Source organism: Anolis sagrei, chromosome 11 (genome assembly GCF_037176765.1).
Source record: "Anolis sagrei isolate rAnoSag1 chromosome 11, rAnoSag1.mat, whole genome shotgun sequence".
NCBI classification, from domain to species: Eukaryota; Metazoa; Chordata; class Lepidosauria; order Squamata; family Dactyloidae; genus Anolis; species Anolis sagrei.
In genome coordinates this window covers 2,106,253-2,121,080 of record NC_090031.1, presented here as the reverse complement: position 1 = coordinate 2,121,080, position 14,828 = coordinate 2,106,253, and the positions used below count along the sequence as shown (strand labels likewise).

General features: G+C 50.5%; 1 protein-coding gene across 6 annotated transcripts in view; it reads left to right on the top strand.

The window, feature by feature from the left end:
• The window catches only part of DAB2IP (DAB2 interacting protein), a 225,715-nt gene that overhangs the window by 83,476 nt on the left and 127,411 nt on the right, over positions 1-14,828 (top strand). For all 6 annotated transcript variants that reach the window (XM_060757581.2, XM_060757582.2, XM_060757580.2 and 3 more), the window contains exon 2: positions 5,872-5,987. In XM_060757581.2, the coding sequence (XP_060613564.2) occupies positions 5,872-5,987 (116 nt within the window). The remainder of the gene's footprint in view (positions 1-5,871; positions 5,988-14,828) is intronic.

Here is a 14,828-nt window from a genome sequence, read left to right as displayed (position 1 = left end):
CGCTCCGATCATCTGGGGAGGCCCTGCTCGTGATCCCACCCACGTCGCAAGCGCGCTTGGTGGGGACACGGGACAGGGCCTTCTCTGTGGCGGCCCCCCGACTTTGGAACGCCCTCCCAAAAGAGCTCAGACAAGCCCCCACTCTAGCCGTCTTCAGAAGGAACCTAAAAACTTGGCTGTTCCGTTGTGCCTTCCCAGACTAGGAATCCCCACCCAAGCCCTAGTAGCACCTTAGCATAACAAATTGTCACTGCACACCGCACTTTTAACCCTACGTGCCTCCTGCCATTCAGCACTTTTAACCCTTGTACCCCAGTGCGCCGGCCGAACCAGTTTTTTAATAATGTCCTGATGTACTGTCTTTGTTGTTATTCTGCTTATTGCTTGACTTGCTTAGTATTGTGGTGTTATGTTATTTTGCTTATTGTTTGATTTGCCTTGTTATTGTGATGTTATACTTTCTACTGTATTGTGTTGAGGCTTCGGCCTGTGTAAGCCGCATCGAGTCCTCCGGGAGATGCTAGCGGGGTACAAATAAAGTTAATAATAATAATAATAATAATAATCTGATCTCCAGTGGAAGGGAGTTCCAGAGTCGAGGGCCCACCACCGAGAAGGCCCTGTCTCTCGTCCCCACCAGCCGCACCTGTGAGGCCGGTGGGATTGAGAGCAGGGCCCCTCCAGACGATCTTAGCAATCTTGATGGCTCATAGGGGAGGATATGTTCGGACAGGTAAATTGGGCCGGAGTCGTTTAGGGCTTTATAGGTTAAGACCAGCACTTTGAATTGTGCTCGGAAGCTGATTGGCAGCCAGTGGAGCTGGCGCAACAGAGGAGTAGTATGCTCCCTGTACCCCGCTCCCGTTAGTAGTCTGGCTGCCGCACGTTGGACTAATTGAAGCTTCCGGGCAGTCTTCAGAGGCAAACCCACGTAGAGAGCGTTGCAGTAGTCTATATGGGATGTAACCAGAGCGTGGACCACCGTGGCCAAGTCAGACTTCCCAAGGTACGGGCGCAGCTGGCACACAAGTTTTAATTGTGCAAAAGCTCCCCTGACCACCGTTGAGACCTGGGGCTCCAGGCTCAGCGATGAGTCCATAATCCTCCGGGGTGGGTCCATAGGTGACTGTGGAGCCCTATTCTTGACCTGCATCTTCTCCCGTAGTTTCCAGGTGGAAGGCGGTCCTGGTCAGGGTTGGCTTGACGTGCCTTCCTCTTGGCACATTTTTCTCTTTCACTCTCGATTCGTGTCTCTTTAAATTCCGCAGCACTGCTGGTCACAGCTGACCTCCAGCTGGAGCGCTCAAGGGCCAGGGCTTCCCAGTTCTCAGTGTCTATGCCAGAGTTTTGAAGGTTGGCTTTGAGGCCATCTTTCAATCTCTTTTCCTGCCCACCGTTTTCCGTTTTTGAGTTCGGAGTAGAGCAACTGCTTTGGGAGACAGTGGTCGGACATTCGGACAACGTGGCCAGTCCAGCGGAGTTGATGGCGGAGGACCGTCGCTTCAATGCTGGTGGTCTTTGCTTCTTCTTCCAGCACGCTGACATTTGTCCATCTGTCTTCCCAAGAGATTTGCAGGATTTTTCGGAGGCAGCGCTGATGGAATTTGGGTTGTTGTAGGTTTTTCTGGGCTATATGGCCATGTTCTGGAGGCAATTTTTCTCCTGATGTTTCGCCTGCATCTATGGCAAGCATCCTCAGAGGTAGTGAGGTCTGTTGGAAGTAGGAAAAATGGGTTTATATATCTGTGGAATGACCGGGGTGACACAAAGGACTTTTGTCTGCTGGGGCTAGCTGTGAATGTTTCAGCTGATCACCTTGATTAGCATTCAGTGGCTTGGAAGTGCCTGGGGGAATCTTTTGTTGAGAGTGATTTTATGTGCCTGTTTGTTTCCCCTCTGTTGTTTTGCTGTTGTCATTTTTGAGTTTTTTAATACTGGTAGCCGGATTTTGTTCATTTTCATGGTCTCTTCCTTTCTGTTGAAATTGTCCACATGCTTGTGGATTTCAGTGTAGTGTGTAGTCTGACCTGGTGGTTGTGAGAGTAGTCCAGCAGTTCTGTGTTCTCAAATAAAATGCTGTGTCCAGGTTGGTTCATCAGGTGCTCTACTGTGGCTGACTTCTCTGGTTGAATGAGTCTGCAGTGCCTTTCATGTTCCTTGATGCGTGTCTGGGCAATGCTGCGTTTGGTGGTCCCTATGTAGACTTGTCCACAGCTGTATGGTACACGGTAGACTCCTGCAGAGCTGATGGAATCGTTCCAGTAGTTGCATGTGACATCTGTAGACTGTCCACGTTTCGCAGGTGTATAGTAGGGTTGGGAGGACAATAGCTTTATAAACAAGCCCCTTGGTCTCCCTAGAGATGTCCCATTCCTCAAACACTCTCTGCTTCATTTGGAAAAATGCTTAAACCTTAAAAACTCTGGCATAGACACTGGGAGAAAACTGGGAAGCCCTGGCCCTTGAGCACTCCAGCTGGAGGTCAGCTGTGACCAGCAGTGCTGCAGAATTTGAAGAGGCACAAATGAAGGGTGAAAGAGAGAAATGTGCCAAGAAGAAGGCGCGTCAAGCCAACCCCGACCGAGACTGCCTTCCACCTGGAAACCGATGTCCTCACTGCAGAAGAAGATGCAGGTCAAGAATAGGGCTCCACAGTCACCTACGGACCCACTGCCAGGACACCAAACTTGGAGGACCATCATCCTTGAACTACGAGGGATCGCCTAAGTATCGTGTCAGGAGCGAACCAAACAGTTGTATTGCATTAAAAACAAACAAATAAACAAAACACAAAGTTTGCAAACTTAGTAGTTGATGAAATGTCCTTTGACCAGTAGCTGGCCACTTGGAGTGCCTCTGGTGTTGCTGCAAGAAGGTCCTCCATTGTGCATGTTGTATTGCATGACAGTTATGAAGTAGCAACGAAAATAATGTCCTTGTTGAGGGTCACCACAACATGAGGAACTGGCTCCGAGAGAAGCAGTGGGTTCTCCTTCCCTGGACATCTTCTGGAAAGGCCTCACCCGTTGCCACTTGTGTTCCAGCCCTGAGTTCCGAGGTGGGCTGGATGGCCTCTGAGTCTCCTTTGGACTTGAGAACTGTCTTTGTAAGCATTAGCATTCCGAGGCATTCGTCTGTCAGCTCTGGGTTCCAATCAGCGGTCGGGCACAAATCCGCATTCTGCTTCTGACTGTTGAAGCAGCAGCGAGCGAGTCTGAATGCTGATCAGACTGAACTTGAGATGGGTCAGACTTGGAGCGAAACATGTATTTACCCAGAGCCGGATGACTCACAAGATATACGTGGGAAGGGGCTGAGGGGGAAAAGGAAAGGGCCCGAGGCTGTTGGGAATGGTGGGAGTTGGAGTCCAAAACACCCGGAAGGAAACCCCAAGTTGGCCCATGCCTGCTTTAGATTAAGCATCGTGTTGTTGTTGTTGTTATTGTTGTTATTGTTGTTGTTACTCTTTGTTTCTCCCTGTTCGGATTCAAGACGGCTTACAATAGCACGACACAACCCAACACATTTAAAAACACAGTAAACACAAGAATAAAAGGTAAAGGTAGTCCCCTGACATTAAGTCCAGTCATGTCTGACTCTGGGGTGTGGTGCTCATCTCCATTTCTAAGCCGAAGAGCCAGCGCTGTCCGTAGACACCTCCAAGGTCATGTGGCCGGCATGACTGCATGGAGCGCCGTTACCTTCCCGCTGGAGCTGTACCTATTGATCTACTCACATTTGCATGTTTTCAAACTGCTAGGTTGGCAGAAGCTAGAAAAAAAGACATTTTTCTTGACTTATTACTTTAGGGTTAAGCCTGGTAATGGCTTCCGTGGCCATTTGAGTGTCGACTTCCAAAAATGCTCATTTGGGAACAGGGCACGAGTGGCTCTGAAAGAGAGAATCTTTAAGGTTTGAACCAAATCCCAGAGTGGGTTCCTTCCTTCTCTCGCAAAGCCCACTTTGACCCCGCTGTGTGGAAAGTGGCCGGGAGAAACTTGGCAACCTGGGGGACTAGACCGGAAAGGAGCCCGCTTTTAGCACCTCGGCATATTCGCTCATTTGCAAGCGACGTTTCCCAAGGGTTGGCAAAGCAGTCAAAATAGCGAAGGCAGTAAAGTTCCAATATATGAGATTCAAGGGAAAACGAGATCCATCTCTATAAATAAAAACGTGATGTTCGTTTGTGGGATTAACCTAACTCAAAAACCACTCAGCGAACTGACACGAAATTTGGACACTACGCCCCTAACAGACCAACGAGTGACCATCACTCATACCTCCCCCCCCCCAAAAAAAACAGCAGAAAGGACTTTAAAAACCCCAAAAAGCTAAATGATACCGAAAAAAAGGGAAGGAAGAGAGAGGGAAGAAAGGGGAGAAAGGAAGGAAGGAAGGAAGGAAGGAAGGAAGGAAGGAAGGAAGGAAGGAAGGAAGGAGAAAGAAAAGAGAGAGGGGAGGGGGGAAAGAAAGAAGGTAAGAGAGAAGGAAGGAAGGAAGGAAGGAAGGAAGGAAGGAAGGAAGGAGGTAGAAAAGGGAGAAAGGAGAAGGAAAAGAAAAAGGGGGAAAGAAGAAAAGAGGTAGAAAAGGAAGGAAGGAGAGAGGGAAAGAAAATAAGGGAAGGAAGGAAAGAGGGCGGGAAAGAAGTAGGGAAAGAAGGAGAGAAAGAGGGAGGGAAGGAAAGAGAGAAGGAAGGATGGAAGCAAAAAGCGAAGGAAGGAAGGAAAGAGGTTGAGAAGGAACAAGGAAAAAGAGGAAGGGAAGGAAAGAGGGAAAGAGAAAAAGAAGGATGGAAGCAAAAAGCGAAGGAAGGAAGTAAAGGAAGAAATGAGAGAAAGGAGAAGGAAAGAAAAAGGGGGGGAGGAAGGTAAGAGGTAGAGAAGGAAGAAAGGAGAGAGGGAAAGAATATAAGGGAAGGAAGGAAAGAGGGAGTGAAGGAAGGAGGGAAAGAAGGAGAGAAAGAGGGAGGGAACGAAAGAGAGAAGGAAGGATGGAAGCAAAAAGCGAAGGAAGGAAGGGACAAGGTAGAGAAGGAACAAGAAAAAAAGAGGGAGGGAAGGAAAGAGAGAAGGAAGGAAGGAAGGAAGGAAGGAAGGAAGGAAGGAAGGAAAGAGGTAATGAAGGAAGAAAGAGAAAGAAGAAGGAAAAGAAAAAGAGTGGAGGAAGGAAAAAGAGAAGGAAGGAAGGAGAGAGAGAAAAAAGAAAAGGGAGGGAAGGAAGGAAAGAGAGAGTGAAGGAAGGAAGTAAGGAAGGAAGGAGGGAAAGAAGGAGAGAAAGAGGAAGGGAAGGTTGGCCACAGCAATGCATGGCGGATAGTTAGGTACATAAAATCCATGAAACTACGTAGCGTCTGATGTGCTCTAAAGAGTCTGAACTCTGAAGCATCTCATGGCTAAAGCATTGCTTGTGTTCTAAAACGGTGTCTGAGCACTGAGCAGTCCCAGATCTCATCATGTGGTCCGCAGCCCCTCCCACAACCCCAAGAAACATAGAGCAAAGGGAAAGCTGCCTACCAAAGCATAACATATACAACACAGTAAGCAAACAGAATCATATACAAACAAATTAAAGAAGGTTGCTATTTCCAACACAAGGCTACTCAAGGTGACTAATAGCAACATCTACACTTGCCTCAAACAGACAAGAGTTCTTTCTCCCACCTTGGACATTATTCCATAGGTATATATGCACCCCACTTGCCTCACTTCCAACAGACCTCTGAAGATGTCATGAGTCACGGATGCAGGCAGAACGTCAGGAGAGAATGCAACAGAAACATGGCCATATAGTCCAAAAAACTCACAGCCAGGAAAGCCTTCGACAACACAGTTCCTTTCTCTAATTCCTCCCCTTTCTCTCTCTTTTTTGCAGAATCCCAACAGGACAGGACTGGTCAGAAACAGGGGTTGCCCACCAGCGAAGCCCCCGAGGGGAACCTCAATATGGAGCCGGCCGGAGGAACTGCAGAGACCCCCTTCCGCGTCTCGGTGAGTGCGCCCCATAAGACCCTCAGCGGGGCTTGCCATAGGACTCATGGGCCAAACCCAAGATCCTCCATGTCCTTGGATGTGTCGCTCCTCCAGATTCTGGCCTACGACTCCTGTATCCCGCATCATAATTAGTCCTGATGGGAGTTGGAATATTGTTACGTCTGGAACAGCTGCAGTTCTCAAGAGAGTAGGACTGGGATTTAGATCAGGCATGAGAAAACTTCGTCCCTCCAGGCGTTTTGGACTTCAACTCCCACAATTCCTAACAGTCGGTAGGCTGTTAGGAATTGTGGGAGTTGAAGTCCAAAACGCCCGGAGGGCCCAAGTTTGCTCATGCCTGATTTAGATCCAAGGCTTGCGGACAGTAGGACTGCCTTTAGGATGTCCTTCAACCTTTCCCTAACCATGAATATGGATTGCAACTCCCATTATCCCCAGTCAACATGGTAGATCTTTAAAAAGGGATGGGATTTGTTGTTCAGTGTCACCTGTGGACCCAACCTGGGTAAAAACTAAAGAGCACTGACTGCTATGTCAAAAAATTATAATTGGCCCTCTGCATCCACGGATTCTGTATCCACAGAGTCAACGACCCTGATTGGGTTGCTGTGAGTTTTCTGGGCTGCCTGGCCAATATGTTCCAGCAGCATTCTCTCCTGACATTTCACCTGCTTCTGTGGTGAATGGCATCTGCAGGAGTTCTGTTGGAAATGAGGCAAGTGGGGTGTATATAGACCTGTGGAATAATGTCCAGCATGGAAGTTGGAGCAAAACCTCAGAGTTAGCCCAAGTTTGCCCAGGCTTGCTTTCGGGATTTCCTGCACAAAAGCGTCTGAGTAAATGATTGGGTTGTTGTAGGTTTTTTCGGGCTATATGGCCATGGTCTAGAGGCATTCTCTCCTGACGTTTCGCCTGCATCTGTGGCAAGCATCCTCAGAGGTAGTGAGGTCTGTTGGAAGTAGGAAAAATGGGTTTATATATCTGTGGAATGACCAGGGTGGGACAAAGAACTCTTGTCTGCTGGAGCTAAGTGTGATTGTTTCAACTGACCACCTTGATTAGCATATAATGGCCTGACAGTGCCTGGAGCAATCTTTTGTTGAGAGGTGATTAGATGTCCTTGTTTGTTTCCTCTCTATTGTTGTGCTGTTGTAATTTTAGATTTTTTTTTAAATACTGGTAGTCAGATTTTGTTCATTTTCTGTTGATATTGTCCACCTGCTTGTGGATTTCAATGGCTTCTCTGTGTAGTCTGACATGGTGGTTGTGAGACAGGTCCAGCATTTCTGTGTTCTCAGAAATGCTCCAGGCACTGCCAGGCTACCAAATGCTAATCAAGGTGGTCAGTTGAAGCATTCCCACCTAGCTCCAGCAGACAAGAGTCCTTTGCCCCAACCTGGTCATTCCACAGATATATAAACCCTTTTTCCTAGTTCCAACAGTCCTCACTACCTCTGAGGATGCTTGCCATAGATGCAGGCGAAACGTCAGGAGAGAATGCCTCTAGACCATGGCCATATAGCCCGGAAAAACTTATAACAACCCAGTGATTCCGGCCATGAAAGCCTTCGACAACACATTGAGTAAATGATATTTGAATGGTGTGAGTTTCTGGCGGAGGATTCCGGCCTCCGAAGGCGCCCCTCTCAGCAGGAGCCCTCCGGTCTTTAATTGAAACCTAATTGTTTACGAAACCACTCCAACCAGAAAGGAAAATTACTGTAATTTTGGCTCTGCGGACGACTCTCCCCCGCCTTCCTTCTCCTCCATTTTTAAAAGGAAAGGAATTGAGGAGGGGGATCGTTGAAACAGAGAGAGAGAGAAGGAATGGGAACATTATTATCCTCGAAGATACATCAACAGAAAGTGATTATCATTAAACTGTCAACAGCGACGGGATTCAGATAACAAGCGGTGCTGCTGCCAGGGAGGCATTGCATGCAATTGGGTTGGGTGGGCTTCTTCTGCTTTGGCATCATGGGAAGGTGGGAAAGGGACCCAAAGGACAGCCAAGGATGGGAGTTTTGCAAAAGGACCCGGGCTCTGACAACGAGATCCTGAGCAGATGCCCCCTTTCATCCCCCCCCCCCCCAAAGGCCTGTTGAGTTTGATAGATGGCTTCCCTTGCCTCTGCCCAGCCCCATCCCCTCATTTGCATCTGCTTTCCCTATCCATGTTCAACATTTACACAAATGGCCAGCCACTGCCAGAAGGGACAGAGAGTTTCATCTATGCTGACGATCGTGCCATCACTGCTCAAGCAGGGAGCTTTGAGATGGTTGAACAGAAGCTCTCCAAAGCTCCAGGTGCTCTTACTGCCTCTTACAGGGAAAACCAACTGATCCCCAACCCATCTAAAACACAGACATGCGCCTTTCACCTCAAGAACAGACAAGCATCCCGAGCTCTGAGGATTACCTGGGAAGGAATCCCACTGGAGCATTGCAGCGCACCCAAATACCTGGGAGGAGTCACTCTGGACCGTGCTCTGACCTACAAGAAGCACTGCCTGAACATCAAGCAAAAAGTGGGTGCTAGAAACAATATCATACGAAAGTTGACTGGCACAACCTGGGGATCACAACCAGACACAGTGAAGACATCTGCCCTTGCGCTGTGCTACTTTGCTGCTGAGTACGCATGCCCAGTGTGGAACACATCTCACCACGCTAAAACAGTAGATGTGGCTCTTAATGAGACATGCCGCATTATCACAGGGTGTCTGCACCCTACACCACTGGAGAAATTACACTGCTTCGCCGGTATTGCACCACCTGACATCCGCCAGGAAGTGGCAGCCAATAGTGAAAGGACCAAGGCAGAGACATCTCCAGCTCATCCCCTGTTTGGGTATCAGCCAGCACGTCAGCGACATAAATCAAGACATAGTTTTCTTAGATCTACAGAGATACTCGCTGGAACACCCCAGCAAGTGAGAGTCCAAAAGTGGCAGGCCCAAACCCAGCACCTCAATTCATGGGTGATACCAGATGAGAGACTCCCCCCTGGGCACTCAGAAGACTGGGCAACTTGGAAGGCGCTGAACAGACTGCGCTCTGGCACCACGAGATGCAGAGCCAACCTCAAGAAATGGGGCTACAGGGTGGAATCCTCGGCATGCGAGTGCGGAGAAGAACAAACCACTGACCACCTGCTGCAATGCAACCTGAGCCCTGCCACATGATGCACCAGGGGGACCTTCTTGCAGCAACACCAGAGGCACTCCAAGTGGCCAGATACTGGTCAAAGGACATTTAACCAAATACCAAATTTACAAAATCTGTGTGTTTTTCCCCTTTTTCTTTTTAATCTGTGTGTTTGTTTTGCTCTGTTAGAATTGTAATACAATGGTATGGTTGCTGATGACACGATAAATAAATAATCTGTTGTTTCTTGCAAAGCCTGGGTGCAGCCCAATTGCAAAGGCCGCGGTTTCTCAGTGGACGCCTCACAATATGGTTCCTTGGCAGGGTTTGGCCCACTGCTCTCGCCTTCGCCTCTGCTCGCTCTGAACATCACTGTTGCGTTTGTGTTGCACCTCAGCAGGAAGCCGTCTTGCTCAAGGGTCTGGAGAACAAGCCCTATGAGGAGCGGCTTAAGGAGCTGGGCATGTTTACCCTGCTGTGTCAGCTCCACTGGCTGCCGGTTCAGTTCCGAGCACAATTCAAGGTCCTGGTTTTGACCTACAAAACCCTGTACGGTTCCGGTCCAGTGTATCTGTCCGAATGTATCTCCCTCTACGTCCCACCCCGGAGTCTGAGATCATCTGGGGGGGGCCCTGCTCTTGACCCCACCGCTATCCCAAGTGAGGCTGGTGGGGACGAGGAGCAGGGCCTTCTCAGTGGTGGCCCCTCACCTGTGGAACTCACTCCTGGGGGAAATTAGGGCATCAACATCCCTCCTCTCCTTCAGGAGGAAAGTAAAGACGTGGTTGTGGGACCAGGCCTTTGGGCAATCTGACAACTAGATAAGGACAACCAGATGGATAGGACTGACAGGACTGACAAAGTGGAATTGGAATTTGGACTATGAGATAGCGAACGCTGACCGTCTATGAGGAGTAATTGGGATTGTATTGTTTCACTGGTTTTAGGGTTGTAATGCAGGAATTGTTGTTTAACTGTTTAATTGATGTTATTTTGTGTTACTACTGTTATGTGATGCTGGCATCGAATTGTGCCTTTTGTAAGCCGCCCTGAGTCCCCTTCGGGGTGAGAAGGGCAGGGTAGAAGTAAACCAAATAAATAAATAAATAAGAAGAGAAGGCTGAGAGGAGATATGATAGCGATGTATAAGTATGTGAGAGGAAGCCACAGGGAGGAGGAGGGAGCAAGCTTCCTTTCTGCTTCCATGGAAATTAGGACGCGGTGGAACAATGGCTTCAAACTACAAGAGAGGAGATTCCATCTGAACATGAGGAAGAACTTCCTGACTGTGAGAGCCGTTCAGCAGTGGAACTCTCTGCCCCAGGGGGAGTGTGGTGGAGGCTCCTTCTTTGGAAGCTCTGAAGCAGAGGCTGGATGGCCATCTGTCAGGGGTGCTTTGAATGCAATATTCCTGCTTCTTGGCAGAATGGGGTTGGACTGGATGATAGCCCAGGAGGTCTCTTCCAACTCTTGGATTCTAGGATTCTATGATTCTATGAGAGCCGTTCAGCAGTGGAACTCTCTGCCCCGGAGTGTGGTGGAGGCTCCTTCTTTGGAAGATTTGAAACAGAGGCTGGGTGGCCATCTGTCAGGGGTGATTTGAATGCAGTATTCCTGCTTCTTGGCAGAATGGGGTTGGACTGGATGGCCCAGGAGGTCTCTTCCAACTCTTTGATTCTATGATTCTATGAGAGCCGTTCAGCAGTGGAACTCTCTGCCCCGGAGTGTCGTGAAGGCTCCTTCATTGGAAGCTTTTAAACAGAGGCTGGATGGCCATCTGTCAGGGGTGATTTGAATGCAATATTCCTGCTTCTTGGCAGAATGGGGTTGGACTGGATGATGGCCCAGGAGGTCTCTTCCAACTCTAGGATTCTAGGATTCTATGATTCTATGAGAGCCGTTCAGCAGTGGAACTCTCTGCCCTAGAGTGTGGTGGAGGCTCCTTCTTTGGAAGCTTTGAAACAGGGGCTGGATGGCCATCTGACAGGGGTGCTTTGAATGCAATATTCCTGCTTCTTGGCAGAATGGGGTTAGACTGGATGATAGCCCAGGAGGTCTCTTCCAACTCTTGGATTCTAGGATTCTATGATTCTATGAGAGCCGTTCAGCAGTGGAACTCTCTGCCCCGGAGTGTCGTGAAGGCTCCTTCATTGGAAGCTTTTAAACAGAGGCTGGATGGCCATCTGTCAGGGGTGCTTTGAATGCAATATTCCTGCTTCTTGGCAGAAAGGGGTTGGACTGGATGATGGCCCAGGAGGTCTCTTCCAACTCTTGGATTCTAGGATTCTATGCTCACAACACTCTCCAAGAAACCGAACGTGGTACTAAACAGTTTGCTGATAAAAATGCACGTAAAAAGGAGGAAAGGGGTCAAAATCCAAGAGTTAAGGCAATAGGTATATCCAGAAAACAATGGTGAAAACCTGGACATGAATTCCAAAATAAGTCTGGGAAACTAGGAACTAAACATGAGCATCAATCCAAAGGGATACCCATAAAACAAGGAGCAAAACATGAGCATGACTCTTGGGTCATGAACTAAGGCATCCAGGGCTCTGGTGGCTAGCGCTGGGCTTCTCCGATCCTCCAGACGTCTGCAAGATCCATTTCTGCGAGATCCGGTCTCCCGCTCACTGCAACTCCGGAAGAGAAATTTTATTTATAATTTAATCCAAGGAGATCGGTCCTCAACACAACATTCAGCACCTGGAATTCGTCAGTGGTCTTCCCCATCCAAGGAGTGTCCAGCTCTGGCCCTGCTTTGCTTCCCAGTCTGAATGGAATCCCATGCCTGGAGCAAGAAAAGGGATGTGGGGCTTTGCGTGGGAGAATCGTGGCACGTGAAGAGATCCCAAGGGCATCCAAACCCTTCTGCCAGTCAGGAAGGTGCCCTCCAAACCCTCCCGGCAGATGGCCACCCCATCTCTGTTTAAAGATCTCTAGAGGAGGGGAGACTCTGAGGCAACCCTGCTTTGGAGCCACTTGGACCAGATACACTTTGGCGTCAAGGAAAAGCATGCTGACCTCTACTCTAGCTGGGTCATGCGTATCAGCGTGGGAGACAGCGGAGACAAGCTGCAGCGCATGGGATGGGCTGACTCCAAACCCTCCTAGCAGATGGCCATCCCACCAATGTTTAGGGGAGGGGAGACTCTGAGGCAACCCTGCTTTGGAGCCACTTGGGCCTGACACACTTTGGCGTCAAGGGAAAGTGTGGTGACTTCTACTCTGGCTGGGTTGTGCACATCAGTGTGGGAGGCAGCAGAGACAAGCTGCAGCGCATAGGGTGGCTTGACTCCAAACCCTCCTAGCAGATGGCCATCCCACCAATGTTTAGAGGAGGGGGGACTCTGAGGCAACCCTGCTTTGGAGCCACTTGGGCATCAAGGGAAAACTTGTTGACCTCTACTCTGGCTGGGTTGTGCACATCAGTGTGGGAGGCAGCAGAGACAAGCTGCAGCGCATGGGGTGGGCTGACTCCAAACCCTCCTAGCAGATGGCCATCCCACCAATGTTTAGGGGAGGGGAGACTCTGAGACAACCCTGTTTTGGAGCCACTTGGGCCTGACACGCTTTGGCGTCGAGGGAAAGCGTGGTGATCTCTACTCTGGCTGGGTTGTGCGCATCAGTGTGGGAGGCAGCAGAGACAAGCTGCAGCGCATAGGGTGGCTTGACTCCAAACCCTCCGAGCAGATGGCCATCCCACCAATGTTTAGGGGAGGGGAGACCGCTTTAGAGCCACTTGGGCGTCGAGGGAAAGCATGGTGCCCTCTACTCTGGCTGGGTTGTGCGCATCAGCTTGGGAGGCAGCAGAGACAAGCTGCACCGCATGGGGCGGGCTGACTCCAAACCCTCCTAGCAGATGGCCATTCAACCAATGTTTAGGGGAGGGGAGACCCTGAGGCAACCCTGCTTTGGAGCCACTTGGGCCTGACACACTTTGGCATCAAGGGAAAGCGTGGTGACTTCTACTCTGGCTGGGTCATGCGCATCAGTGTGGGAGACAGCAGAGACAAGCTGCACCGCATGGGATGGGCTGACTCCAAACCCTCCTAGCAGATGGCCATCCCACCAATGTTTAGGGGATGGGAGACTCTGAGGCAACCCTGCTTTGGAGCCACTTGGACCTGACACGCTTTGGCGTCGAGGGAAAGTGTGGTGATCTCTACTCTGGCTGGGTTGTGCACATCAGTGTGGGAGGCAGCAGAGACAAGCTGCAGCGCATGGGGCGGGCTGACTCCAAACCCTCCTAGCAGATGGCCATCCCACCAATGTTTAGGGGAGGGGAGACTCTGAGACAACCCTGTTTTGGAGCCACTTGGGCCTGACACGCTTTGGCGTCGAGGGAAAGCGTGGTGATCTCTACTCTGGCTGGGTTGTGCGCATCAGTGTGGGAGGCAGCAGAGACAAGCTGCAGCGCATAGGGTGGCTTGACTCCAAACCCTCCTAGCAGATGGCCATCCCACCAATGTTTAGGGGAGGGGAGACCGCTTTAGAGCCACTTGGGCGTCGAGGGAAAGCATGGTGCCCTCTACTCTGGCTGGGTTGTGCGCATCAGTGTGGGAGGCAGCAGAGACAAGCTGCAGCGCATGGGGCGGGCTGACTCCAAACCCTCCTAGCAGATGGCCATCCCACCAATGTTTAGAGGAGGGGAGACTCTGAGGCAACCCTGCTTTGGAGCCACTTGGGCCTGACACGCTTTGGCATTGAGGGAAAGTGTGGTGATCTCTTCTCTGGCTGGGTCGTGCGCATCAGTGTGGGAGGCAGCAGAGGCAAGCTGCAGTGCATAGGGTGGGATGATTCCAAACTCTCCTAGCAGATGGCCATCCCACCAATGTTTAGGGGAGAGGAGACTCTGAGGCTTGGGAGGCAGCAGAGACAAGCTGCAGCGCATGGGGCAGACTGACTCCAAACCCTCCTAGCAGATGGCCATCCCACCAATGTTTAAGGGAGGGGAGACTCTGAGGCAACCCTGCTTTGGAGCCACTTGGGCCTGACGCATTTGGCGTCAAGGGAAAGTGTGGTGATCTCTACTCTGGCTGGGTCGTGCGCATCAGTGTGGGAGGCAGCAGAGACAAGCTGCAGTGCATCGGGTGGGCTGACTCCAAACCCTCCTAGCAGATGGCCATCCCACCAATGTTTAGGGGAGGGGAGACTCTGAGGCAACCCTGCTTTGGAGCCACTTAGGCCTGACACACTTTGGCCTTGAAGGAAAGTGTGGTGACCTCTACTCTGGCTGGGTTGTGCGCATCAGCTTGGGAGGCAGCAGAGACAAGCTGCAGCACATCAGGTGGGCTGACTCCAAACCTTCCTAGCAGATGGCCATTCAACCAAGGAGGGGAGATTCTGACGTAACACTGTTTGAAGCCACTTGGGCCTGACACACTTTGGCGTCAAGGGAAAGCGTGGTGACCTCTACTCTGGCTGGGCCATGCGCATCAGCTTGGGAGGCAGCAGAGACAAGCTGCACCGTATTGAGTGAGCTGACTACAAATCCTCCTAGCAGATGGCCATCCCACCAATGTTTAGGGGAGGGGGGACTCTGAGGCTTGAGAGGCAGCAGAGACAAGCTGCAGCGCATGAGGCAGCCTGACCCGCTTCGACAAAAGGGAGACCTTGGCACCGGGAATGGGGATGTCCGGTGACCTGGAGGGTTTCTTCCCAAAAGAAAGGAGGTGGAGAAAGGGAGGAA